At 56.4% G+C, this 26,437-nt stretch overlaps 10 protein-coding genes across 10 annotated transcripts; 5 read left to right on the plus strand and 5 right to left on the minus strand.

The window, feature by feature from the left end:
• Positions 1-184: 184 nt before the first annotated feature.
• On the minus strand, positions 185-2,240 carry MKK02DRAFT_34536 (uncharacterized protein; the record flags this gene model as incomplete). The annotated part of the gene is made up of 12 exons (XM_053088965.1): positions 185-210; positions 274-547; positions 591-716; positions 767-822; positions 880-1,049; positions 1,101-1,117; positions 1,168-1,322; positions 1,382-1,480; positions 1,534-1,609; positions 1,675-1,928; positions 1,980-2,090; positions 2,153-2,240. 12 exons carry the CDS (start codon positions 2,238-2,240, stop codon positions 185-187), a joined length of 1,452 nt encoding a protein of 483 aa, XP_052943365.1.
• A 238-nt stretch (positions 2,241-2,478) lies between these two features.
• On the plus strand, positions 2,479-4,655 carry MKK02DRAFT_17377 (methylenetetrahydrofolate reductase-domain-containing protein; the record flags this gene model as incomplete). Its single annotated transcript, XM_053085778.1, has 7 exons — positions 2,479-2,769; positions 2,815-3,142; positions 3,185-3,309; positions 3,357-3,587; positions 3,633-3,893; positions 3,936-4,319; positions 4,371-4,655. 7 exons carry the CDS (start codon positions 2,479-2,481, stop codon positions 4,653-4,655), a joined length of 1,905 nt encoding a protein of 634 aa, XP_052943366.1.
• A 269-nt stretch (positions 4,656-4,924) lies between these two features.
• On the minus strand, positions 4,925-5,808 carry MKK02DRAFT_38248 (cwf18 pre-mRNA splicing factor-domain-containing protein; the record flags this gene model as incomplete). Its single annotated transcript, XM_053090011.1, has 4 exons — positions 4,925-5,058; positions 5,178-5,289; positions 5,486-5,645; positions 5,699-5,808. 4 exons carry the CDS (start codon positions 5,806-5,808, stop codon positions 4,925-4,927), a joined length of 516 nt encoding a protein of 171 aa, XP_052943367.1.
• Positions 5,809-6,028: 220 nt separating this feature from the next.
• Positions 6,029-7,897, plus strand: MKK02DRAFT_17837 (putative diphthamide synthesis protein-domain-containing protein; the record flags this gene model as incomplete). The annotated part of the gene is made up of 7 exons (XM_053085846.1): positions 6,029-6,203; positions 6,281-6,416; positions 6,475-6,596; positions 6,646-7,144; positions 7,190-7,354; positions 7,418-7,490; positions 7,535-7,897. The coding sequence occupies 7 exons, from the start codon at positions 6,029-6,031 to the stop codon at positions 7,895-7,897; spliced, it is 1,533 nt and encodes a 510-aa protein (XP_052943368.1).
• A 719-nt stretch (positions 7,898-8,616) lies between these two features.
• On the plus strand, positions 8,617-10,418 carry MKK02DRAFT_17192 (hexose transporter; the record flags this gene model as incomplete). The annotated part of the gene is made up of 6 exons (XM_053085753.1): positions 8,617-8,686; positions 8,731-8,909; positions 8,956-9,242; positions 9,290-9,597; positions 9,642-10,176; positions 10,223-10,418. 6 exons carry the CDS (start codon positions 8,617-8,619, stop codon positions 10,416-10,418), a joined length of 1,575 nt encoding a protein of 524 aa, XP_052943369.1.
• A 118-nt stretch (positions 10,419-10,536) lies between these two features.
• On the minus strand, positions 10,537-13,941 carry MKK02DRAFT_38251 (uncharacterized protein; the record flags this gene model as incomplete). The annotated part of the gene is made up of 9 exons (XM_053090012.1): positions 10,537-10,614; positions 10,667-11,468; positions 11,512-11,627; positions 11,672-12,168; positions 12,213-13,305; positions 13,370-13,470; positions 13,515-13,661; positions 13,709-13,788; positions 13,841-13,941. The coding sequence occupies 9 exons, from the start codon at positions 13,939-13,941 to the stop codon at positions 10,537-10,539; spliced, it is 3,015 nt and encodes a 1,004-aa protein (XP_052943370.1).
• Positions 13,942-14,468: 527 nt separating this feature from the next.
• On the minus strand, positions 14,469-17,972 carry MKK02DRAFT_17253 (uncharacterized protein; the record flags this gene model as incomplete). The annotated part of the gene is made up of 10 exons (XM_053085761.1): positions 14,469-14,552; positions 14,600-15,395; positions 15,440-15,555; positions 15,598-15,866; positions 15,918-16,089; positions 16,171-17,286; positions 17,353-17,453; positions 17,507-17,653; positions 17,703-17,782; positions 17,836-17,972. The coding sequence occupies 10 exons, from the start codon at positions 17,970-17,972 to the stop codon at positions 14,469-14,471; spliced, it is 3,018 nt and encodes a 1,005-aa protein (XP_052943371.1).
• A 1,352-nt stretch (positions 17,973-19,324) lies between these two features.
• On the plus strand, positions 19,325-22,654 carry MKK02DRAFT_18132 (cation transport protein-domain-containing protein; the record flags this gene model as incomplete). Its single annotated transcript, XM_053085898.1, has 14 exons — positions 19,325-19,423; positions 19,488-19,670; positions 19,723-19,926; positions 19,985-20,293; positions 20,405-20,809; positions 20,865-21,104; positions 21,266-21,429; positions 21,477-21,521; positions 21,573-21,689; positions 21,738-21,911; positions 21,965-22,034; positions 22,080-22,201; positions 22,272-22,375; positions 22,425-22,654. The coding sequence occupies 14 exons, from the start codon at positions 19,325-19,327 to the stop codon at positions 22,652-22,654; spliced, it is 2,466 nt and encodes an 821-aa protein (XP_052943372.1).
• Positions 22,655-22,941: 287 nt separating this feature from the next.
• MKK02DRAFT_38254 (putative uracil DNA N-glycosylase) lies at positions 22,942-24,570 on the plus strand (the record flags this gene model as incomplete). Its single annotated transcript, XM_053090013.1, has 8 exons — positions 22,942-23,284; positions 23,336-23,538; positions 23,593-23,707; positions 23,755-23,771; positions 23,887-23,993; positions 24,044-24,113; positions 24,180-24,347; positions 24,403-24,570. The coding sequence occupies 8 exons, from the start codon at positions 22,942-22,944 to the stop codon at positions 24,568-24,570; spliced, it is 1,191 nt and encodes a 396-aa protein (XP_052943373.1).
• A 96-nt stretch (positions 24,571-24,666) lies between these two features.
• On the minus strand, positions 24,667-26,145 carry MKK02DRAFT_34542 (uncharacterized protein; the record flags this gene model as incomplete). Its single annotated transcript, XM_053088966.1, has 9 exons — positions 24,667-24,863; positions 24,925-25,048; positions 25,101-25,242; positions 25,298-25,499; positions 25,555-25,634; positions 25,691-25,845; positions 25,901-25,952; positions 26,033-26,067; positions 26,122-26,145. 9 exons carry the CDS (start codon positions 26,143-26,145, stop codon positions 24,667-24,669), a joined length of 1,011 nt encoding a protein of 336 aa, XP_052943374.1.
• Positions 26,146-26,437: the final 292 nt, after the last annotated feature.

A 26,437-nucleotide genomic window follows, 5' to 3' on the forward strand; every position in this document is an offset into this window, starting at 1 on the left:
AGGAGGGGACGAGCCAGGCCGTGACAATACGCGCAGAATCATCTACGGTGCATACCAAAGTGCACCAAGAAATGTGTCGATTTGCCATAGTCACTCCCCGAATTTACGGGTACACAGCCATCCCCGCTGCGCCGGATCTTCCGCCTGACAAGCCCGGAACCTGCCCCGAATGCCCACTTGAAGCCTAAACCAACTCAAGATATCGCTCCACTGCCATGTCAGCTCTCTATCCTCGCTCGAAACCGGCCATCCCCGAGATCGAGATAGACTCACCTTCCCAGTTCGTCACCGCCCTCCGGTGGACATCCAGCTCATGTTCCTTTGCACCCGCCACATGATCCACAAAGTAATCGCCCAGCACCTCGCGCGCAATACTTCCAGACGCCTTGAACACCTTGGTGGCCATATCGAGGCTGGTGGGTAATTGCGGGAGGTCGTCGTGCTTGGCACCCTCCGAGCCGATTGGGCCGTACGTTACGGCGGTCTTGTTGGCTATTCCGCGCAGGCCGAGGGCGAAGATGGCCGATAGGGCATAGTAGGGGTTCATCTGGTGGTCAGCGGGTGGAAGAGGTAGGTATGGGGAAACGTACGTCGGCTCCTGGTACGCGGACCTCGAAGCGGGTTGCTTCTGCCGGGGCGCCGGGAGGCCCTATCAATCGGATAGAGGCCGCGCGAGACTCGTATCCGTACGAGGCGGTATCGGGGGCCCACATTGCCTGATGTATAAGCTTGGCATGTCCTGGATGGTTGTCACACGATAGCTCACCTCTCCGCCTAATAATCGCTTGTAGGAGTTGATATTCGGGCACATCAGAGGGATCACTATCTTGGTCAGCTGCAGCGTTCCGGTTTGGAATAGATACGCATCTGAAAGCTCACCTGAAGGCAATCCCTCCAACAAGCCGCCCAAGAACCATTCAGCCTCTTGCGAGATATACTTCAGATCATCATACTTTGCGCTCGCCCGCCCCTTTCCGCCATCCTTATCTTCCTTGTTGAGCGCAAATTTATTCCGCCCGCTCTTGTCACGAAGAGAGACATGAATATGTCTACCGTCCGTCAGCTTGGGCGCGGAAGACTTCGCGCGAATGTTAGCTTACCCTGAACATCCTGGCATCTGTATGATCAGCTTCAGTCGCTCCGCAACTCGAGACCCGTGTAGCTCACATCGGTGTATGGCTTTGCCATGAATGTCGGGATGATCCCATACCCCATCCCTACGCTTTTGGCGAGCAGCTTGAACAGGCAGGCGTTATCTGCCATCCGTAAACAGTCGGTATAGGCCAAAGCAGACTCGAATACACCAGGTCCAGTCTCCGTATCTGGTGTATGAGCTCAACATCGGCCTCGTCATAAGATACGAGTGGATGCCCGAACTCACGGTGCCCTTCCACTTCGATGCCGAATTGCTCGGCCTGGTCGTACAGGTCATGGAAGTAGTCGGTGTTGAGTGTGGGCCGGAGGAGCGAGTAGCCGTGCACTGTGGTGTGAGCTGGCGGCCAAATCAGAAGCGACGAGGAGAATGTAGCTTACTTCCTGGAGTCAACGCTTGGAGGTTGGTGAAGCCCTTGGCTTTGACCGAGTCCGGAGTCTCCTTGAATTGGAAGTACTGCACCATCAGCCGCGCGTCGATAACCATCAGCAGGTAGATCCGGGTTATGCAGCTGTACGCACCTCAAACTCTGCCCCAGCCATACACTTCCACCCACTCTCCTCTGCCCGCTGTACCACATCCGCCAGAACCCCTCTGGGGTCCACCTCGAGATGCTTGCCCGTCTCGGGCGTGATAAACCTCAAGAGGAAGAATGGGATATTACGCTCCCACGGTAACCGCCTGAATGTCGACAGATCGATAGAAGCTAGGAGGTCGCGATACCCGTTCGCTCGATTGGAGACCATAAGCTCCTTGGAGTACGTCACGTCGTGGACTTGCTATTTAGCTATCGTCACGGCCCGCGGGAGGAAACGAGCGAGCTCACTGTCCCAGCCGAAAATGACGGAGCAGAAGCCAAAGCCGTCCGACTTGGCAGCCGAGAGGAACTTGTCCTTGGACATGATCTTCCCTCGGAGGACACCGTCAATGTCCACGCCTGACGATATCAGCTGAGTCCTCGGCGGGAGAGAGTGGACAACGGGGAAAGATAGGACGTACCTGCTACTTTGACCTTATTGTCGTCCTTGAGCAGCGTCTTGAGCTCTTCCATCGTGCTGGGTGCGTCTTTGGTAGGTGAGGGGCCCATCTTGATAGGTAGTCTTGAGGTGTAGAGGCGGGATGTACAACGCTGCGAGGGAGCCTCTTATCTTTTGGTTTGGGTGGACCTTCTCTTGTGCGTCATACCTCCCCTCTGTCAAAACTGCCTCTTCGGGTAATTCTCGGCTAATTCGCCAGCGATCACCCCACCCCAAGCTCAAGCTGCGTCTCACGATCCAAAAGTCGCTCGAGCCTCTATATCTCTGTTTGATATACACCTAGCGACCATGCCGCGCCTCACCGATCTCATCACAGCTCATCCGGCCCCTTTCCACACATTCGAATTCTTCCCACCTCGAACCGAAGCGGGTTTCGTGAACCTCCTCGACCGTGTCAGGCGACTCGCACAACCGCCCCTTCCAGCGCCGCTGGCAGTCTCGGTGACATGGGGCGCGGGCGGAGCAACCGCCGAGAAATCTCTAGAGCTGGCGGAGGAGGTCGTCAAGCTCGGTCTGGACGTGGTGCTTCACTTGACGTGTACGAATATGCCTAAAGAGAAGGTCGATGATGCTTTGACGGTGCGTCGGCTGAAATCCCCAATCGATGATTGCTGATAGCTACAGAATGCCCGCGCTCTCGGTATACATAACATACTCGCACTCCGAGGCGACCCTCCTCGTCCCGAAGAGTACTCGCTCCCTACCGAAGCCCCCCTCCCCGACTTCTTCCAACACGCCGACGATCTCGTCCGGTATATTCGGCAGACGCACGGCGATTTCTTCTGCGTCGGCGTAGCGGGTTATCCAACGCCGCATGTGGACTCGGCGAATGAGGCGGATGATCTCAAGTGGTTGAAGGCGAAATGCGATGCAGGGGCGGACTTTATCTTGACGCAGCTGTTTTACGATGTGGAGGGGTTTGAGAAGTGGGTAGGGAGTGTCCGGGAATCAGGTATGTCGGTTACAAACGGAGCGGGAGAAGGCTGACGGAAAGGTATAACACTACCGATTATACCCGGTATCATGCCAATTCAAAACTTTGCCTCATTCCGCCGGCTGGTCAAGCTCACTCAATGTCCCGTGCCGGACTCGATCATGGCCGATCTGGAGCCTATCAAGGTCAGTTAGGAAAATCTCGGATTAGCGAGCCTATAATTGACAGCCAGACCGATGATTCCGCCGTCAAGCAATACGGTGCCCAGCTCGCTACACGCATGGTCAATCGCCTAATCAGCTCCAAGCTCGTCCCCGGTGTGCACTTCTGCACACTCAACCTCGAAAAGTCCGTCCGGACCATCCTCGAATCCCTCGACTGGGTCAAGACGCCCGCTTCCGAGCACTCGTCCCCCTTGTTGAGACATAACAAACTCATCATCGAGGACGAGGATGATACCTCCGTCCCCACGGCAAACGGTAGCGGTCTCACCATCCCCGCTCCCAAGCGACGTACCAGCTCCGTCAGTGGCATGTCGATCAGTCCTAGCGAGGCGAGCCAGCTCGCACAGTGGGGCTTGACGAACCGGGCGCTGCAACCTGCACCGAAGAAGGGGCTGGGGACGCAAGGCGTGGGGATGGGCGGGCAGGTGGAGAAGAATGCAAAGGCAGAAGATAGCTGGGACGAGTACCCGAACGGGCGGTTCACGGATATCAGGTCTCCGGCCTATGGAGAGATTGACGGATGGGGTTCTGGACTCAAAACCAATGTGAGTCTTAATATACCACCCATGAGCTGGGCTGATGGATAGGCGAACCAAGCGCTCTTAGAATGGGGAACACCCACCACGTCTGCCGACCTATCCGCTCTTTTCTGCGCATACCTCAACTCCCTCCCCTCGGCACCTACCACCCCCTTCTGCGACCTCCCCCTCTCGCCCGAATCGCAGACGATTCTTCCGCGGCTCATCGCCCTCAATTCGCCAGATAAGCAGTACTGGACGGTAGGCTCCCAGCCCGCCGTGGACGCCGCGTACTCGGACGACCCTATCCATGGATGGGGACCAAAAGGGGGATATGTGTTCCAGAAGGCCTTCGTGGAGTTCTTTGTGCCGACCAAGGAGATGGACCGGATCGAGGAGCGATTGAAGCGGGCAGGAGGGGAGGCTGTGAGCATGTACGCTGCGAACAAGGCTGTGAGTATTTCTGATCTGGGATGGCTTTGTCGGACGTGAGCTGATTCGCAGGGCGACTTCCGTACCAACACCCTCAGCGACGCCGTGAATGCCGTCACGTGGGGTGTCTTTCCCGGTCAAGAGATTGTCCAGTCGACCATCATCGAGGAGACCTCATTCCTTGCATGGAAGGAAGAGGCGTTTGAGATCTGGTCAGAGTGGGCTAGGCTGTATCCCCGAGGATCGGAATCGCGGACGCTGCTCGATGGGGTGGGGGAGCAGTGGTGGTTGGTCAGTTTGATACATCACGACTATAAGGACAAGGAGGGGCTCTGGGAGTTCTTGTTGAGCGAGTAGGAGGGAGGCGCAGGAGTGTACTGGGCCGGAAGCGCGGGCGTGGGGGGGCAGGGGAGGCTGTTGTCATATCAAATCAACCGTTTATCGGCAATTCAACTTGTATCTACACTACATATCTAGTAGTTAGCATCGCATGATTCCAACATCGCATCAAACTCGTGTTCTGGTCTGCCTCAATTACAGGGTCAGCTGGCCATCTTGACAATGGCCGGAGAGCCGGATCTGGCGATAATCGTACTTGTACATCTCCATGTTGTGACCTGATACTGCTAATCCTCTTCGCTGTCCTCGCCCGCTCCGCCCTCCCGCTCCGTCCGTTCTGCGTTCATGGCAGCTACCAGATTCACCTCGTCCGCTGTGACCGCCTGTGGATTTTGCTTCTTGGCAGCTTGTAGTCTTTGCCCTACAGTAGTCAGCAAGGCGTTCCTACCCTTAGAGAATGACAGCCATCAGCTCTCGGTGTGACAGTGATAGAGGGTATGAGGGGACCATCGCAAGGGCCAGAGGGAGTAGAGGACATACGGAATATCGTCGCGATAGCCTCATTCGTCTTCCTTTCTAACTTTGACATCCTATTTGTCATGTCCCGCTTGAGGTCCCAATTTGCGCGTTTGGGTTGGATGTTGAAGAGGTCCTATAGATCTCAGCTCTGTGATCTTGCGAGGACATCTTCTCCTTCGTATCGGGTGAGGGATTCAAGGGATTGTTGGCGGCTCTTGAAATCCGCCCTGGACTCCTCTCCTTCAGCCTGCCGCGGGAAGCGCTCTCCCGCCGATAGAGATAATCCAGCAAACGACATAGTCTGCCCATGAGCTGTAAGAAACACTCACCAGCTCCTCCGCCCGCTTGGCCTCATCCTCTTGTATAATCTGCTCTGCCAATCCTTCTACCGCCTTCTCCACCGTATCTTCCGCATCCTCTCCTGCTTCCCGCCTCCGGTTCTGCCGTGTCTCCGGATCAAAGTTCCGCTGCTTGAATGTGAAATGTGATCTGACATTGTCAGCTTCCCGCTTCATACACGAGACAACTGATGGGCAGCTGACGGTCCAGCTCCGTTCGTTCCGTTTCCCCCATCGACCTGCTCTTTCCGCTTTCGAAGCGCTATGAGGCGCTCTTTGCGCGCTGCTGAGGTGGCTGCGAGGTTGGTCTCCATATTGGCGGTGTTTATACTGATGAGATACTGTAGGTAGAGAGAGAGCGAATTCCAGCTCCGAGATGCATATATATATATGCAGCTAGCCAGGTCAGGCTGTTTACGTAACGACCCTGCGCCACCCAAAATGTTGATACAGCTGTCAGCCTGTTGTAGCAGGCAGCTGTGATCGTCTAAAAAGCTCGCCATATCACCCCTCAAGCATCTCAATCCAGTCAGCATGAATAGTGCAGCAGAAGGTATCGACACTCCACCTGTAGCGGGCCCGTCGAAGCCCCGGAAACGGTTCGTCGGGACATCCAATCCGAAGCCCAGGTCCACGCCGATCAGGCGGGTCGCGAACCAGATCCCGGATGATATCTTGCATGATCCCGAGCTGAACGCTGCTATCGCGGGTGAGCTGCGCCCTCCGTTCCACAGAGACACGAGAAGTGCTATCAGCACATTCAGAGCCCGGGACTGAAGCCCATAGCTCTCCCGAGCAACTACAAGTTCGAGATTCACAAGACTGTCCATCATATACGGCGAGATGGGGTCAAGACGGTGGCTTTGCAGATGCCCGAGGGGTTGATGGTGTATGGCTGTGCAATAGCGGATATCGTCGAGGAGTGAGTCTGATAGGTCTGACCCTGGGAAAGGTGCACCGGGCGATAGCTGACAATCTAGATTTACAGGGGCTCTCCCGCTTTTGCTGGCAGATGTCACGTATGGCGCATGCTGTATCGACGACTTTACAGCCAAAGAGATGGGCGCGGAGATGATTGTGCATTATGGTCACTCATGTCTCAGTAAGCTAGCAGGTCTTGATGGAATCGGATGGCTCAGCTTACAGCTCAGTACCTGTCTCCCAAACATCCATCAAGACACTATACATTTTTGTTGAAATAGCGATCGACACACCCCATCTCGCTCTCTCCGTTCGCCGCAACTTCCCTTCATCTCGCGCAGCATTCCACCGGGTCGTCCTTGGCGCCTCTACAGCCGAGCCCGGTGCGGCCGTACCTATCGCTCTCGACCCGTCAGACGCTACTCGGCGAGACGAGGGCGAGTCTGACCCTGCCGAAGGGAACCTACCGACGAGACTGGCGCTGGTATCGACGATACAGTTCGTGGCTGCCGTCCAGTCGCTAAAGGAGGGTTTGTCGGAAGCGCTGCCGCCGCTGGAGAAGGAGCAAGGGGAGCTCGAGGGCGATGCAGCGGTCATGAACGTCAAGAAAAGGGATGTGGGGGTATGGAGGGGAAAGTACGACATCACGGTACCGCAAAGCAGACCGCTCAGCCCGGGAGAGGTTCTGGGGTGTACGGCGCCGAAGCTGGAAGCCATGGACGCTCTCATGTAAGTCCGATCTCTAGTGGTACGTGCGACGGAGCTGACGTATAGATATGTCGGAGACGGCAGATTCCACCTCGAGTCCATCATGATCGCCAATCCAACTGTCCCTGCATTCCGCTACGACCCGTACTCGAAGAAATTCACACGAGAGACCTACGAGCACAAGGAGATGCGGATGGTGCGGGGAGATGCGGTACGGAAGGCGAGGAAGACGTTGATGCCGGCGCCGGAGCGGAGCTTAGGGAGCGGCGATCAAGGAGTACTAGGAGTGGAGAGAGAGAACGGTAGCGGATCATGGGGTGTCATATTGGGTACATTAGGCAGGCAGGGCAGTCTGAGCGTTCTCAAGGTGAGCTCTATGCTCTTTGCAACAGTGCCAAGCTGATCCTGTAGACCATCCAAACCTCGCTCCCAACATCCTCCCCCACTTCCTCCCCCACTTCCTCCCCACCCTACATGCTTCTTCTCTCGGAACTCTCGCCTGCCAAACTCGCCCTCCTTCCCCAGCTATCGGTATTCGTCCAGACTTCCTGTCCCAGACTCAGTATAGACTGGGGATACGCCTTCGACCGGCCCCTCTTGAGTCCGTACGAGGCGTCTGTCACTGTTGGGAGGATACGCGGGTGGGGCGGGCTGGATCTGGGCGAAGGCGGGATGGGGCTGGAGAATGGGGAAGGAGGCTATCCGATGGACTTCTATTCGGATAAGAGCTTGGGACCTTGGACGCCTAGACATCGGGCGGAGGTCAAGGCATGAGTAGATGGTATCTGATGCAGGTCTGTCGTCCTCGAGATCTGGAACACAGAGGACAAGACATGAGAGTATATGGTGACAGTCACCAACTCCCAGTATGCCACTCCGCCCCTCCACCAGTGGACCGCATCTCGGCCGACAAGCTGAGCCTGATCTGCTAAACTCTGGTAGCCCCTTGCTAAGCCCCCTTGTTTCAGGGTCCGTTTGAGGCAATTCCTATAGCAAACGTCATCGGTCCTGCCATTGCCGGCGGCATCGGCAGTTTCAGAAAAATCCCGAAAGAAGAATTTCACCTCCACTTGATGATCTCCGACGCCGCTCCTAGCTCGGCTTTACCGATAGTACCACAGCTTGTCAATCAGGATTTAGGTCATGGGGATGACTCGATGATTGTGTCGAGCCCGCGTACGTGTTCAGGCTGATCTCGCCGCGCGGGTAACGGAGTCAGCCGGAGATGCGGTCTTAGACGCAGTTTCACCCATAGCGGCGCGCCGAGCCGGGCGGTGGCAATGAGCATGACGAAGATGACCACGCGAGGAGAGATTTTGCTCTGGCCATGCTATCGTGTTGGCACGACATCTCTAAACACATCTTGACATCCTCACTACTACCACCACCTTGTATCTTTGCTCTCTTCGAGGTTTTGCCACAGCAGATCTTCCCCCTCAGCAATCCCTCGCTCAACGACACCTTGCCAACCCTTATTGAGCGCATCCACCACCATGTCGCAACGCAGTAGCTCGAAGGCGCTGACCCTGGCGCTCGCTCAGTCAGCCGCCGGTATCATCTTCGGTGGGTCGTCCGCCATCGTCTTGAGGCAATAGCTGACTCTATAGGATGGGGAAACTCGGAAGGAAGCGGTCTCTTCAGCATGACATCGTATCAGCGCAGATTTGGAGAGTGTGACGCTGCGGGTATCTGTGCCCTCAGCACGACTCGTCAGAGTGCCATCACTGGTCTTTTGAGTGTAGGAGCCGTCATCGGGGCAGTAGGATCGGGAAGCATCGCAGCTCGCGTGAGTGCTGCCTACCCCGGCCAAGGAGCGCAAACTGACCCGCCAGTTCGGTTTGCGTAAAACCTGCATCGCTTTTATCCTCATCCACCTTATCGGCGCCGCCATCGAAACATCCGCTATGAATACCTACGCCCAGATTCTCGTCGCCCGTCTCCTCACCGGTCTCGGTATCGGCGCCACATCCGGTCTCGTCCCCGTCTTCCAGGCCGAAGCCTCGCCGCCCAAGTACCGTGGTCTCGTCACTGGCAGCTTCCAGCTCTGTGTCACGCTCGGTATCTGGGGTGTCAGCATGACCAACTGGGGTATGAGCAGATACGATAATTCGGACATCAGGTACGTCGTCCATAAGATCATAGAGAGACCGCAGCTGATATAGCTAGCTGGCGCATCCCCGTCGCGCTCCAGATGGTCTTCTCCGCTTGTCTCCTTGTCGGCTTCATCCTATCCCCCGAATCACCGCGCTTCCTCGCCAAGCAAGAACGGTGGGAAGAGTGTCGCAAGAACCTCGCCAATCTCCGTGGTCTCCCCGAGGACGACGCCAACATTGACGTCGAGATGGATGAGGTACGCGCTGCGGCCGAGAAGGACAAGGAGAGGGGAAGTGCCAAGTACAGCGAGTGTTTCTCGACCCAGGACCGGATCGCTTGGAGGACTATGATCGGGATCTTGGTTCAGATCGGACAGCAGGGTGAGTCCAGCACTCGAGTGTTGATGGTCGGCGCTGACCTTCAGTGACCGGTATCAACTTCTTCTTCTCGTACGGTGTGCAATTCGCCCAAGCTGCCGGTCTCGCCAACACCTACGTCTTCCAAATCATCCTCGCATCCGTCAACGTCGCTGCCTCCTTCCCCGGTGTCATTGCCGTTGACCGGGCAGGGCGTCGTCCAGTGTTGCTCACTGGGGCAGCCACCATGTTCATCGGCCAGATCGTCGTCGGCTCCGTCTCCAAGGCATACCCCGACAACCCTATCGCCGGAGACGTCCTCATCGCCTTCACCTGCCTTTTCGTCGCTGCCTTTGCCTCGTCCTGGGGTCCCGTCGCTTGGGTCGTATGCGGCGAGACCTTCCCTATCCGTCTCAGCAGCCTCTGCGTCACCCTCGGCACGGGCGCCAACTGGCTCTTCAACCTCATCATCGCCTTTGCGGCCCCTCAGATCCAGGCGCGGATCGGTACCGGAATCTGCTTTGTCTGGGCCGGATGTCTCGCCTTGGCATTCGCGTTCGCCTTCTTCTGTATTCCCGAGACCAAGGGCATGTCTATCGAAGAGTGAGTCTAGCTCATGATCCAATCTAGGCCGGCAGCTGATAATCAGGGTTGATGCGCTCTACCTCTCCGGTACCCCCGCCTGGCGCTCGGGCTCGTTCAAGCGTCAGCAGGAAGAGCAGGCCATCAAGTCGCACGAGAAGCACTATGCCCGCTCGACGCATCGTGAGGGTGGAGCTCAGGTCCCCAAGGACAGTCAGCCGAGCAGCGCTATGACCAGTGCCCGACCCAGTATGGACGTATAGTTAGCGACATCAGTAGTATCCGAATTAGATAATAGAAAACCTAGAACTTAGACCACATGCAGCTCCTAGATCAGTGTCGCTCCGTCCAGTGCCAGCAGCTATGGATACATAATCGAATTCAGTCAATGTAGGGCTGTTCCATCGCCGTGTCGAGGAAAGTCTGGGTTCCAAAGAGTATGCGAGCAGCCGCTACAAGCTGTCGAGATCAGCTCCAGGCTTGCACTTTCTGGGAAGAGTGGTTACCTCACCTCATCTATCAGATCGCACAGCTCCCCTAACGCCTCATACTCCGCCATCGCATACAGCATCGATAGTTCCTGCTTACTGCCGTTGCCTCCTTTGCCCAAATCAGACTGGGAAGGTGATCGCGAGCGTGACGGGCCCGCTTGTCTGGTCGATGTTGTCCGCCGTCGTCCCTCGGTCAGCGGCACATCTACGGCCTGCGTCAACTCGTCTAGCGCCACCCGTGGCGAAGGGAGGAACTGCGGTAACGGCGATCTTGACTTGAACGCCTGTCCGCACGCCCATAAGTTATTGAGAACCGCCGACACGAATTGACGCCGGAGCGGTAAGACGTCGAGGACTACCTCCTTCCTCGGGACGCTAAAGCGCAAGAGGCGGATCTCAACGAGGATGTTGAGAGTCTTTTCGGCCGCATCGAGGACTTCGCCATAGAGCCGAATCGGACGAGGTAGGAGAGACAACTCGTTCCGCTGCACAGCGACGAGTGTGCGCGCCCAGGCAATATCGCGCCGCGCGGATCGATCGAGAGTGGCGTAGATCTTCTGATCAGGTTGATACAGCAGGGTGGACCGAAGGTTGTCACGCGAGAGCTGGAGATGGTACGCTGTCAGCCGCTCGATGGTGGTGTATACCGCCGAGAAATAGCGGACGCGCGCATGGTTTGGCCAAACGACGCAGCCGACAAGGACGGCAGCGACGATGCCGATGGCTATGTCGACGAAACGAGTCCAGGCGAGGAAGAAGGCGTCACGACCTGGTGAGAGTCCGAGGTAGTTCAGGAAGAGCAGAGGGGGAAGGGTGATGCCGCTGACCAGTCAGGTTCGGTGCACTCGAGGTGAGAACGACTCACGCCACAGTTCCGGCCCCCTGAAAGGTGGTGAACAGGATGATGTAAGATACTGGTATCGAGAAGGCTGTGGCCAATGTGACCAGCGCATATGGATTGTCGCGCGCAATCAATACAAACTATAAATGAGCTCTGTCATGCCTGATTATGAGTGGGAACTCACGATGTAAGCGGCCAGAGCGCCCACAAATGTTCCCACGATTCGGAAGCAGCCGACCCGGAATATCGCCCCAGTATGAACCTCCAGGACGCTCAGATAGCTCGCAAGGATCCAACTGCCCCGAAAGTCTCTGAAATATATCCTGCCTGGGGTACCAGGTGGGAGGAAGGCAGGGAGCGCCAGGAGCGATATACCGAGGCTGAGCTTGAAAGCGAAGCGACTGTGTCGCGAGTGTCGGGAGGAGTGGAGGAAGCGAGATACCGTGATACGGACTAGCAGCATCAACGTCCGCCTCATGATGGAGCTTTGCGGGAACTTGCCGAGCAATATCGTGTGACAGTCCCAGAGGGACCGCCAGAGCAAGCGCAGAGTCTGCAGTCGGCCTTTCGATTCAAGCTGGGCATGGTGCTCGCGACGCAATGCAGCCTGGACAAAATCGAGCCCTTCCGTTGGCCCCGGTGCACATGCCTCCCCAGCAGCAACGGGCGCGGTCTGCTCGACTGGACATCAGCTTCCCCCCACGGCGAACACGGACAGAACGTACCAGCGATGTCGGAATGATCCAGTACATCCACAGGTTGCGCATCCGCCCTTGACCGGATCCACCTATGCAGATAGGGGACATACCACCTCTTCTGCACCGGCGCCGCCTCTGTGACCCTCGCGACCACGTCGTGAAGCTTCAAAACGTCTCGCCCGAGGTCGAGCAAAGTGACCATATGAAATGCGAGCCGGAAGCTCTCCGACTCCCCGTGAGTTCTGTTTGTGGTACCGATGCGCGAGTCCCCGAGCGTTGTTGAGATGCCTTCTCCGGAGTCGAGGGCGACTTCCAGGTCGATCTCGAAAGCACCGATGGATCTGTTGAGGTGTACGGGCGCGGACGGGTCCGGGGATGTAACAGCCGAAAGCGGGTTGGTCCAGCACCAAACACCCGCTATGCGATCTCCGGTGAGCGTCAGGACTGCGCAGATCCAACCGGAGAGCTCGGTCGACCGGTCTACCAGTCTCGGATCCGGCTTGGGAACGGATGTGTCACTCTGGAGACTAAACGGCGCAGCACCTGAACGCTTATCCAGCTCGACGGCGAATTGCCCATCAATATGCAGCGGAGTGGACGATCCTCTGCTCTGCCTATCCATGGAGCTGGTAGGACGGGAGAACGAGTGTTGCCGGGCGCGCAGGAGAGCAGCCTGTACCCGCTCGCCCGGGGTCTGGGAGGACGAGCCGAGAAGCGGATTACGCGACACCGCTTTGAGCGCTGCGATGATGGGTCGAAGTTGTGTGGATGGGAGACGAGCGTGGATGATCTCATTCGAATAGGATTTGAGTAAGGGGCTGATTTGACCGGTGTGGCTCTTGAGTGTCTTGGCCAGCACGTCGTGTCGGGACCGAGTAGAATGCCTGTCCGGTAGGTCAGAATTGTCCCAGCCCGGCGGGGTGGAAGCATTCTCTTCTCCGTCTCGGAAGGCAGCGAGCGCGATAGGTAGTAGATCGTACACTGAAGTGACAGTCCCGATGATGGCCTCGCCCAGTGCGGGACCGGATGAACGATGACCGAGCAGTAGGATTGGGACGAGGCCGAAAGCAGCTGCGAAGAGGGCAGTATAGAATTGCTCCAAGAACATGCGAGATGTGACCTATAGCATCAGCCTGGCCCACCTAGGTTCCGGAATGAGGACGACTCTTGGGATAACAGCTTACCCGAGTGATTGCTTGTTCACTCGTAAAGAGGAATACCGGGAAGAACAGTCCAATCCGGCTGGCTAGGGTCAGTCGAGGAGTGTAACTTCGAATGAACCCAGCTATCTGGTCAGCCCTATCCACATTGCTGGCACGAGAAGCTAACAGATAAAGGCAAGTATCGCCAATCCGAGGCCGAGAACGGTCCTTGCTTCTGGTCCGTCGGCGCCATACGTCCGCCCGCAGTATGCAGCGATTGCCAGGGTGACGATCGCCCATGCCAGACCAGAGGCGGCGAAGAGTATGCCCAGGACTGGAGGCATCAGCGGGTCATTCATATAATCAATGCGGTCAGCTTACGGGTAGCTTCAAGCTGTCCGCCAATCGTCCCGCCTGGAAAGCAGAATAATAGCAGTGAGGTATAGCACAGGAAGGCATAGCTGCGATATTAGCCGAACGTCTGACTTGTCTCTCGTGACTGAGGAGACTCACCGTCCACCTAAGTTGCTCAATGGCTTGACAACCACAAATACAAAGCACAGAAACGACGAGATGACGGGCGGGAGAAGACGTCGGATCTTCTCTCGACACATAACGCCTCGCCGCGGCGGTCGAGATGGACGAGACGTGTACGGAAAGTAGGACTCAGCTGCGCCCACACGATACAACGTGCAGCTGAGCGAGCCCCTTATACATAGTATAACTTGGAGTAAGTGTTGGGGGTGGTGTTTACCGGCTACCCGCTTTCGCGAGTCTATAGGCTGAGATCATTGATCGGCAGATGACGTCATCGCGTTTCATCTCACCGCTGGCCGCTCATGCACTCATGGCCAGTCGTGGCCTGTGTGGTCTTTGGGTCAAAGCCCCTAGTCTCGACCGCAAACCTCTACAGCTCCAAGAAGGTAAGACAGCTTACGGAATGGAGAGATTTCTTTGGTGCTGCCCCCTTCTTTGTCTTCTATCTCTCCATGAAGTAGGGTATAGATGCGAGACAGCAAAGCCCCCTAAATGCCAATCCTTACGGACTATCTATTATCTCGTAGAAAGTTCAGAAATGTAGGCCACGTGCAGCTCCAAGACCAGTATCGCTCGCTTCGATGTTGCAACCATGATCACACTGTCATATTCCCTCAGTGAAGGGCTGTCTGATTGCTGTGTCGAGAAAGGTTTGGCTCCCAAAAAGTGTCCTCGCAGCCGCGATAAGCTGTGATGATCAGCTCACGCCCACAATGAGAGAAATTTCAGACTCACCTCATCTATCAGATCGCACAGCTCCCCCAAAGCCTCGTGCTCCGCCATCGCATACAGCATCGCCAGCTGTTCCCTGCTCCCCTTTCCTCCTGCAGCCGGCGCAGACGGCGATGAAGACCCCGACGCGCCCGCCTGTCGGCTTGATCTGGTCCGCCTCCGCCCCTCTCTCCGCTGCTCGTCTACCGCCTGCGTCAGCTCTTCCAGCGCAACGCGGGGCATAGGGAGGAATTGCGGAAGTGGCGATCTTGATCGAAACGCCTGGCCGCATGCCCACAGATTAATCAGGACGGCCGAGACGAATTCGCTCCGGATCGGCAAGACATCGAGGACTGTCTCCTTTCTTGGCACGCTGAACCGGAGTAACCGAATCTCAGTGAGGGTTTCGATGATTCGCTCAGCGGCATCGAGGACCTCGCCATACAGCCGGATAGGACGCGGGAGGAGAGATACCTCGTTCCGCTGAACAGAGACAAGTGTGCGCGCCGAGGCAATCTCGCGCCGCACCGACCGGTCCAGGTCGGAGTAGATCTTTTGGTCGGACTGGTATAGTAGCGTGGAACGGAGATTGTCGCGAGAGAGTTGGAGGTAGTAATCTGTCAGCCGTTCGAGGGTGGTATGGACAGCCGAGAAGTAGCGGACGCGTGCGTGATCTGGCCAGATGAGCGAGCCGACGAGGACAGCAGCAACGATCCCGATTGTGATGTCGATAAAGCGAGTCCAGGCGAGAAAGAAAGGATCACGACCCATTGACAGGTCAAGGTAGTTTAGGAAGAGTAGCGGAGGAAGGGTGATGCCGCTACTGAGTCAGCTAAAATGCTGATGCGCAGAGCAAAGACTCACGCGACGGTACCAACACCAGGGAAGGTAGTAAAGAGGATGATATAAGAGATCGGTATGGACATAACAGTTGCTAGAGTGACGAGTGCATATGGATTGTCCCGCGCAATCAGTGCGAACTAAGCATAAGCTTCATTAAGATTGACCAGAAGGAGACTCACAATGTAAGCAAACAGCGCGCCCGAGAAGGTCCCAACAATCCGGAAGAATCCAACTCGAAAGATCGCCCCAGTATGGACTTCCAGCACGTAGAGGTAGCTCGCCAAGACCCAGCCGCCCCGAACGTCCTCGAACCACATCCTGCCGAGAGAGCCGGGCGGAAGAAAGGCAGGAAGGGAAAGGAGCGAGATGCCCAGTGTGAGCTTGAGGGCGAAGCGGCTGTGTCGAGAGTGTCGAGACAAGTGGAGGAATCGGGATACGCCGATGCGGGCTACTTGGTCAGCCTCGGCGAGCAGGTCGAAGATCTGAGGGAACAGCTTACCCAGTAGTATTTTGTGGCTGTCCCACACAGAACGCCAGAGCAGACGTAGTGCGTCGAGCCGGCCCCTTGATTCCAGCTGAGCATGGTGCTCTCGCCGCAGAGCAGCCTGGATGAAGTCGAGGCCGCCCGTTGGGTCTGGCGGGCTGGTCTCGTCTGCAGCACCCGAGGCGGTCTCTTCGCCTATTTATCAGCTTCGTACCTGAGGATGTGAAGGAGACATACCGGCGATATCCGAATCATCCAGCACATTCACAGGCTGCACGTCCGCCCTCGACCGGATCCACCGATGTAGGTAGGGGATGTACCGCCTCTTCTCCTTTGGCGCCGCCGCGGTGACTCTCTCGACCACATCGTACAGCTTTAGCACGTCCCGCCCTAGATCCAGGAGCGATATCATGTGGAACGCGAGCCGGAAGTTGTCCCTTTCGGTGTGGGTCTCGAGCGAGTGCCGCCATTCCTGAGTCCGCGCAGGTGTCCGAGAGCCGCTGAGAGCCCGAGAAAAGCTCTCTTCGGGATCGAGCGCTAGCTCTAGGTCGGTCTCGAAGGCTTTGATGGCGCTAACGAGGTCCGAGCGGACCGCGGATTCGGGCAGCTGAGAGGAAGAGAAAGGATTGATCCAGGCCCAGACTCCCGCTATACGATCTCCGGATATCCGTACCGCCGCGCAGACACAGCGTGAGAGCTCAGTCCACCGCTCCGCTAGCCTCGTATCCGGAGTTGCTGTCACCGTGGGCGTATGCGCCTGCCTCGCCATCGGTACCTCACTCCGGAGGTAAGACGGCACCGCATCCAACCGTTTCTCCAGCTCATGCGCGAACCGGCCCCCGTCGCTATGTCGAGGATTTGACGAGCCTCTTCTGGGCGTACCGAGGGCGCTCGTGGGGCGAGAGGAAGAGTGATGCCTGACGCGGAGGAGGGCCGCTTGGATCCGCTCGCCGGGTGTGTGGTTCGACGAACCGAGCAGGGGGTTGCGCGAGACGGCTTTGAGAGCGGTAACGATGGGTTGGAGATGTGTGGGCGGAGAACGGGCATAAAGCATCTCATTCGAGTAGGCTTTGAGGAGGGGGCTGATTCGGGCGGTACGGGATTTGAGCTCTTTGGCTTGCTCTGCGTGCTGGGAGGGAGACGAAGTAGGGTCTGGCGAGACAGCTTTGTGCCATGCTGGCGGTGTAGCAGTAGGTCCCTCGTCCTCGAGGAACACAGTGAGGGAGATAGGTAGTACTTCTTGGACCGAGGAGAGCGATCCGAGGAGGGCGCATCCGAGGGCCGGCCCGGACGAGCGGTGACCGAGCAGGACGATAGGTACGAGACCGAACGCGGCTGCGAAGAGGGCAATGTAGAACTGCTCGAGGAAGAGTCGAGCAGTGACCTATACTTTCAGCCTGGCCCTTGAGACTTTTTCAATTAGTCCAGCGACTTTGAGTTGGGAGCGTACCTGAGTAATTGCTTGTTCGCTCGTGAGAAGGAACACCGGGAAGAAGAGTCCGATTCGGCTAGCCAGAGTCAGACGAGGGGCATAGCTCCGGATGAATCCGGCTGAATTATCAGCCCGACTCGCCTGGCGCAGAGACAAGCTGTGAGCAGCTTACCAATGAAGGCAAGTGTCGCCAATCCCAGGCCAAGGACGGTCCTTGCCTCCGCTCCGTCGGAGCTGTACGTTCGGCCGCAGTAGGCAGCTATAGCCAAAGTGACTATTGCCCATGCGAGGCCAGCGACCGTGAAGAGTATGCCGAGAACTACAGAGCCTCAGTTTTGGTACCCAAGGGAGTACTTGAAACACCTTACTGGTAGCCTCGAGCTGCCCGCCAATAGTGCCGCCCGGAAAGCAGAAGAGTAGTAGGGATGTATAGCACAAGAAGGCATATCTACCATGTCAGCCGGCTCTTTGGCTCAATCTAAGCTGTATAAGATAGCTTACTGTCCCCCCAAGCTGCTCAATGGCTTGACCACGACGAACACGAAGCAGAGAAACGACGAGATGACAGGCGGGAGAAGACGTCGGATCTTTTCTCGCCAGATCACGCCGGGTCCCGGCAGGCCTAGTGGGCGCACCATAAACTGGTCGGCAGAATCAGCTGTACGCCAACATGGCAGAGCCGACCAGGTCTCTCATACACAAAAAGCTATCATTGATAGTGGACTAGAGGTGGTGTCGCTGGCTGACATGTAAGCTCGCGATCGAGCTGCTGCAGCTGCCAAAATCTGGTTTGAGATCGATTACGTTATCGCGTTTCACCTGCGCCGGCAAAGGTAGGCCAAGGTCCACCTCTCATGTCTGATCATGCGCGCCCCATGCACGCCCAGAGAGGGCTCAAAGCCCCACCAGGCGCCTTTCGTATCGACTGATGATTCTATTTGATGTAAGCGGCTGTCCTGCGATCTTTCTGGCAAGCGCCTGATCCTTTCCTCGGCGCGGGAGAAAACGACAACTTACCCTAAAGACTCTGTCGGTTGTTCTGACGCGTTCGGATCAAGATGTGGAGTCTGTCTCTACTGGACTGATGAGGGCGAACGACTACCAGCTCTAAGTACGGATCCAATCAGAAATCGGCTTATCGCATAAGATGGCTCTCGGGAACCGGCCATGTCCCATCAGTGGTACAGTACTATACCGTAGTCTACAGGCTGGCTCGCTCATGTACCATGCGATGGCCACTGTATAGCGGGATCGCAGAGACGATGAGACGCCTCTACTGTCCAGTGGCGCCGGCCTGCCTCATGGATCTCGCAGAGCAAGGGCATCATTGGGAGAGGCGGATTCGTGCGCAAGGCCGCGAACCAAGGATCATTGACATACTGAGCTCGACTGTTCATGATCCTGGCCGGTCACTCAAATCCGTCCAGATGCTGGACCGTTACATCGACAGCACATTCTAGCTAGCTCACATCTTCGCACTGCTGCCTTACAGGTATCAACGAGCCAAAATTAGGGCCAGCCCGCCTGGGTTGGCAGAAATCCCTCAAGTGCGGTATTTCTTTTGCCACCCACTCCCTCCGTCATCTATTTGCGGGATTTCTCAGTGTCCATGCACCAATGTGCTGCCCGGTACCCTGTACCAGCTCAATACACCGGCACGCGTCGGACTCTACCTTAAACCAATTACTCCGGCTCCAATGAGACCGTTGCCGAAAATCGCGAAGGGAAAAAGTTATGAGAGGAGGGAATGACATGAGCTGTTCCCCTGCAGCTACAGCAAACCGTAAACATTCGCAACATCCCCTTTACACTGTGCATATAGCTTTTTCACATGATACGCATCGCCTCTACGCATATTCCTACCTCCCGACTGATCCTTGTGCAGCACAGCCACACCCAGGTCAAGATCTCTTAGACACCTGTCAAAGGAACGCCTCAACATCCCCCGGAACCAGCCGAAATCTATATCTGTCTCGCCCGAAGCCCGAAGATGCCTCGACTGCAACTTCGCTCAAAGTTGTCAACAGTGTACAACTATATACTGGATAGTCTCAATTTCTATCGTATTCATTTGCTATGCTTCACCTTCGTGAGTAGGCTCTGTGTCAAGGCGGGAACCGGCGAGCGGGGTGACAATGAGCTGATAGCGCCAGATACCCCTCATCCTGTCCGGGATCGTGTATGGCATCTCGACCGCCTACCCCATCGCGTTCATTGACTGCCTTTTCGTCTGCGTTTCGGCTATGACCGTCACCGGACTGGTCACCATCAATCTGAGCACCCTATCGACCCTACAGCAGGTGTTTCTGTTCTTCCTGATGAACATTGGCGGCCTGGTGAGTCAATCCCCATGACAGCAGTGGACAGAGTTGGGGCTAATCTCTCTAGGCGTTTGTGTCAATCCTGATGATTGTCGCGCGTCTGCACTTCTTCCGCCAGAAGTTCAGGCACGTCATCGAGGAGCAACGGCGGAGGGACTCCAAACGAGGAACAGGCTTCAACCTATCCCGAACACTGTCCCGCGTCAATCCGACTGAGGGGATGAAGGAGGTCAAGCGGAGGATGAGCTCAAGCCTTAGGATGGGAAACAAGGTGAGCCGCTTAGAGATTGGCATGCTGTCTGAGCACACGCTGATGCGGACAGGGCAAGGTCGACTCCCCGACGGGCGAAGGACCGAGTACCAGCATCGGCTACACGCCCGCCGGAGATGGCTCTTCCACGCACTCATCTGTCGAGCTCAAGTCCGTCCAACCCTCGTCATCCAAGAAGACCATGGCTAGCGGAAAGATTGAAAAGGTCATGATCAGGCGGGTCGATGGAGGGGGGTCCGGCGTACTCAACCACATGGGCGAATACGGATCCAGCTCGAACGACATCCCCGGGGAGACGCCCGCGGCCATGACCGACCTTGATCCGTCCACCGCTACCTCGAACAAAGCCTCTTACACTGGTCAGACGGTCGACGATGACAAATTCCCGCGTACTCGGACCATCGCCTTTGAGCAAGACGATGAGGACGATGTGGATAACGGTTCTACCGGCTTCACCTCGGCTCGCAACGGCGGCGAGGATCTTCAACGGACGGCCACAGGTCGCTCGCACGCCTCTGCTCTTGCTCGAACCCACTCACTTCGCCGCGACACCAGTGGAAGTGAGCCGGACTACAAGACGACCGGATTCGGTGGGTTCCCCACTCCATACGAAATCGGCAAGCGCATCTTCTACAAGGCTTTCCCCCGGCGAGCCGAGGCGCTGGAGCGGAGCATGACGATGCCCCGGACGACTACTGTCGGAAGTAGGGGAGCGGCGGGCGCTGAGTCGAGCCGGGGCGTTGACAAGGAGGTGGACTACCTCACCTTCACTGCGAGGATCGGGAGGAACTCGAGGTTCCAGGGTCTCACCTCTGAGCAGATCGAGGAGCTCGGAGGGGTAGAGTACAGGGCGCTGAAGCTTCTCCTCCGCATCGTCATCTGCGTGAGTGGTTAGGGATTCTGAGTTCAGGTTGAAGACGACTTGCTGATCTCACCAGTACTGGGCTTTCCTCCAGCTCTCAGCCTTTATCATCATCGCTCCTTACATTTCGGCCGGAGATCGGTATCAATATGTCTTTGACGCGCAACCCAACACGATGAACATCTGGTTCTTCTCCATCTTCCAGTCCGTTTCGGCGTTCACCAATACCGGTATGAGTATGGCCGACCTCAGTCTGATCCCCTTCCAGGACGCTCATCTTATGAATCTCTGTGAGTGTACGCGCTACTTTCTCATCGTATTAGAGCTGATTAGTACAGTGGTAGCATTCCTGATCATATTGGGAAACACCTCCTACGTGAGTACGACGCGCGGTAGAAAAGTGTCGCTCGAAGCTGACGATTTTAGCCCGTCTTGTGCGCCTCGTTCTTACTGGCTAACTGCGCGACCAGCTGACAGTTCAGCCTTCGCTTGACAGTGTGGACGTTCTACAAGATGGTGCCCAAGAACTCTCGCACCCGCGAGTCGCTTAAGTTCTTGCTGGATCACCCGAGACGATGCTTTGTCTACATGTTCCCGTCCACGCAGACCTATGTTCTGGCTATGGTGATGGCAAGCTTGTAGTAAGTTTATACGTAGTCCTTCGGGCATCCAGGCTGATCATGCCCAGCTTCTTCGATTTCTTCTTCTTCTTGGTACTGGATATCGGTACCCCGTAAGCCGTTCCTGCGCCCAGCCCTCCGAGGCCAGTGGCTGACATCTACAGTGCGATCGACGACATCCCGGTCGGAACCAGAATCTCAGCAGCACTCGTCCAGTCCGCCGCAGTCCGAACAGCCGGCTTTGCTATCGTCCCGCTCGCCGCTTTGGCTCCAGCTGTCAAGTACGTCTTGCTATTGCACCTTGGAGCTTGCCTCGCTGACCATCACAGGTTGATGTATGTCATCATGATGTACATCGCCGCCTTCCCCATCGCCATCTCTGTCCGCGCTACGAATGTCTACGAGGAGAGGAGTCTGGGTGTGTATGGCGAGGAGGACAATGTCGAGCACAAGGGATACAACGAGAAGGGTGTCCAGGCTGTGGCTAAATATGTTGGGTGGCAGTGAGTCTTTCCGCCCTGTTCCGATTCATAGGCCACAAGCTGACAGACCTTAGCGCCAGACGACAACTCGCATTCGATATGTGGTGGCTCGCCTTGGCACTCTGGCTGGTCTGCATCATCGAGGTGAGCTATAGCTGAGCTCAAAATGTGCAAGGCTCACGATTTCAGCGCGGAAACTTGGTCAACCCCGAGAACTCTGGCTGGTTCAATATTTTCAACGTCATCTTCGAGCTTGTCAGCGCATACGGGACGGTCGGTCTTAGTCTGGGCATACCGACTGATAACTACTCGTAAGTTCTCTTCACGCAGCGGCACGCAGTGCCCAATGAGCGAAACAGGGAGCCCAAGCTGACCTCAAAGATTCTGCGGCTCCTGGTCTACACTCAGCAAGCTGGTCGTCATACTCGTCATGATCCGAGGCCGTCATCGTGGTCTTCCGATCGCCATCGACCGAGCCATCATGCGTGAGTCATCCTGCGCTGGTCTCCTCTCGGAACGAAGCTGACGCACTAGTGCCGAATGACTATACGGTCGAGGAAGAGGAAGCGCTGGAGGAGGAACGCGATCGACGATCTCGACGCGGATCGGCCATCGCCCGTTCTTCCTCGCAGGATCGCGCTGGCCAAAGTCTCTCCGAGCAGGCCAGGGGGAATGCGAAAGCGGGGCCGGGGACCATGCGCACCATTGGCGAGAATGCGTATAGCAGGGAGACTACCATGATTAGTAGCACTGCGACCAGCTAGTCATGTGACGTCAGGAGGATCGGGTGCGGAAGTCTAGGATTGGTGCGAGCAGCTTGGGCTCAAGGCAAGGCGCCCATAAGGCCGGACCGTGTAGTTAGAGACCGGTACATGACGCATGATGTCTGTTGCTCTCTGCCTGACCGCCCATGTGCTGGTACCCCAGCCTCATCAACCCCGATCGATGACGTTATGGCGTTTCAAGTGCGCATTAAAGGGAGATCGACGCGTCCATCTTTGCTCTTTTTGCCTTCCACCTCGTTACAGGCCCAACGAAGCGCCCTACCGCCATGCCGCCCCAAGCAGCCCGCAGCATTACTTCTTACTTTAACAAGACGCCCTCCAAAGTAGCCGCAACTACCGCGGCAGCATCTTCAGGAACCGCCAAAGCCTCATCACCTCCACCTCCTCTCGCGTCCTTCTCAGTATCGGCCGCTGCGGCCCCCTCGTCGCCATTGACAGATGTCAAGTCTTCGCCTTCCGTTCCGGGATCAGCTGGTACGAAGCGAGGCCTGCTTTCGGACGCGGCACGCCAGGCTATCCGGGATGGACTGAAGCAGGCTGCTCCAGCCGATCCGGAAGCTGAACCAGCTAGCAAGCGGATCAAGCTGGATCCGAAACCTACAACGTTGAGTACGCGTCAAGCTCTTGGGGTGGTGGTGTAGTGGAGCTGATCACTGGCAGAAACCGCAGATGTCTTCACCAAAGCCGCCAGCCTCAAGTCCGCCAAGGTCCACCTACCGCGCGCAGAGTCCAGAGAGGAGCTCCGGAAGGCGCTGGCAGAACACCCGGATAAGCTTGCTCTATTAATTACAGAGCTGGATACGATGGGCGAGGACTGGCTGCTTGCGCTCCAGGAGGAGCTGATCAAGCCTTACTTCACCTCGGTATGCCCTGGCTTGCCTATTGTGCGCAGGACGGTACGGCTGCTGATCTAGCAGTTGAAAGAGTTTGTCACCGCTGAACAAGCAAAGAAGAAGGTCTTCCCGCCCGCGGACGAGATATACTCTTGGTCGACCTTGTGTCCACTCAAGGACGTCAAGGTGGTCATCATCGGTATGTGTGCCTGTAGCTGTCCCGGAGCGGCCTAGCTGATGAGCCAGGCCAGGATCCGTATCATGTGAGCTGAGTTTGACTCTGCATTCGGTTATCCGCGCTGATCTCATGTAGGACGACGGTCAAGCACATGCGAGTGCTTTACTGATCTGCACAAGCTGCCAAGCTGACAAGGACAGGGCTTAGCTTTCTCAGTCCGCAAAGGCGTCAGAATCCCTCCTTCTCTTCGAAACATCTACAAGGAGCTGGGAGATGCGATCCCAGGGTTCGTGATACCAAAGCATGGGTGCGTTTTGCGATTCTGAGATATTAGTCAAGATAGGGCTGACGGTCCAGCGACCTGACAGAATGGGCAAAGCATGGCGTCTTGCTGCTCAACACCTCGCTCACCGTCCGCGCACACGAGGTCAGCTGTCCTTCCCTGTCCCCCGCTCTCGATGGGCTGGATAAACGGTTCCAGCTGACTCTTTAGGCCGGCTCACACAGCAAGAAAGGCTGGGAAGAGTTCACCGCGGCTGTCCTTCGTGTCGTCACCTCCCGACTTTCGCCCGTAGGCGGGGAGCACCTGGCAGGCGCGAACGGGGTCTGCTTTATGGCGTGGGGGGCGCACGCGCAAAAAATGTGCGCCGGGGTGGATACGGTGAGTCCGCGCATCCTGGATGGCTCTAGAGTGAATTTATGCTGACTCGAGGCAGAAGAAACACCTGGTCTTGAAGTCTGTACATCCTAGTCCGCTCTCGGCGTCGAGAGGCTTCTTTGGGAATGGTAATTTCGTCAGGGCAAACGAGTGGCTGCGGGAGCGGTACGGCCCAGACGGCGGGATAGACTGGGCGAGTCTCGGCGCAGGGGGAGACAAGGCATGATCTGTGATCTCCCAGAACAATCGTGCGGACTAATCATTGCTTGGCCACTACATATGCATACTCCTACAGACACAGATCCCAAACACATTCCACAGATTACGCCTCGACGGCTTCCGCGCCGCCTGCTCCTTCTCCCTCTGTGGCCGCCGCCTTGCCCTTGCCCTTACCTGGCCTACTCTTGCCCCATACCACCCGAACCTTCTTTCCTTGTACTTCGATCCCGCTCTGGGCCGAAAGTGCCTCTGCGGCGCGTTCCGCTAATGGCCTGTTGATAAGGTTGACAAAGGCGCAATCTACTGTATCAGCTTTCGCCCACCTCTTAGTCAAGAACAGGTTGAGCAAAAGCAGACATACGGCTCGCAGCGATCATCGAGATGCTCTTGATCTCGTTTGGACTGACAAACGGACAAGAGAAAATCATAGCTGTCCGGACGTCCGCATCGGTACATTCTGGTAAGCCAAGGAGTACCAGTGTCGTCTGCCAGTGTCAGCTCTGTTTCACCGCGAGCTCTGTATTAATCAAAACTTACGACCGACTTGTCCGCCGGCGCCACCATCCCCTTCTCCGCCGCGACCTTGCCCAAGATCTTCTTGGCCACCGGGTCGTTTTTCCCATAATACCGATCCTGGATGTTTTGCTTTTGTAGTCCATTCTCTTCTGGTATTTCGTGCCTTGCAAGTCAGCTTTGGCCCTCTGATCCTGCTCGTTCCGAGGCGGGTAGCTCACCGGAAAGGACACTCGGCACCCCGCTTACAATCCCCCTTGACGAAGAACGAGCAGATATGTGGCCTGTTCCGCTTATAATGCGGATCTGTCCTCGCCATCCCTTTCAGCAGTTCCCGACCGGCCCGGTTGGCTTGTTCGCTGTCGAATGTCATCCCATCTGGCGAGTTCTCCATCTGCTTTTCTAGATTTTGGATGTAGAATTCTGGGACATCAGCTGAGGCTCTCACCATGCAAGCGGTGGAGGCACGGCAACTCACGTTTGTTGATATCGGATGATGGGGCTCCGTTCTTCCGCCCGAGAGCAGCATCTCTGACTTGTACAGGCAGTCCAAACTCCCTGATCTGTAAGCTGTTTGTTCCACCCAGGAGGTTCGAGCACAAATATCAACTTACAGATCCAGCAAACACGTCTGACAAACTCCCTTAATCTTGGAACATGTCGTGCACACCTCAGTCTTCTTCCATCGCGAGCCCTCTCCGGGGTTCCACCTGAAGACCGTGAAGGGTCGATTACAGATCTTGCATTCCGAGCCGAACTCTTGCTTGCTCTGCCAGGGTCAGCACTGATTCGGTTAGTGGTAAGCAATGATCCGGGAAACTGACCATCCGTAGGTAAGGGTTGGAGCCGAGGCCTGTAAGTCCGTCAGCAAGTGTCCTGTCACTCCATGCGGTATAGCTTACATGTTTCGCATCTGCTTGGTCAGCTGACTCCATGTTGACAGAAGGCGGACTTACAATATCGGGAAATCTGACGACTCCTCGCCGACTTTCTGCTTTGTCAGCTTCCTGTTTTCGCGCAGAAATCACGTAGGCTCATAGCTCACGTTGATGTCGTGCTTGGCAGGCATGATGACTCTATGCTATTGCTATCAGATACGAGTGACAAGGTAGAAGCTGGACGCAGCTAGCTGGGCGAGCTTCAACCTGTGAGAGCCGCGAGGAAGGCATGACGTGGCATAAAATCTGAAACAACCTGACTTTGATAAGACCCAGCTGGGCCAAAAGCTGCTCTGCCTTCGCACGACGGCCACTCCTCTCTTCTCATGTATAGGTTATAGCCAGATATATGATGCCTCGCCGCCGAATGATACTCGACTATCGGACCAGGCATCATCCGATCCGGGACTTCTCGGCGCTCAC

Source organism: Dioszegia hungarica (assembly GCF_025882075.1).
Source record: "Dioszegia hungarica strain PDD-24b-2 chromosome Unknown MKK02contig_16, whole genome shotgun sequence".
Lineage (NCBI taxonomy): Eukaryota > Fungi > Basidiomycota > Tremellomycetes > Tremellales > Bulleribasidiaceae > Dioszegia > Dioszegia hungarica.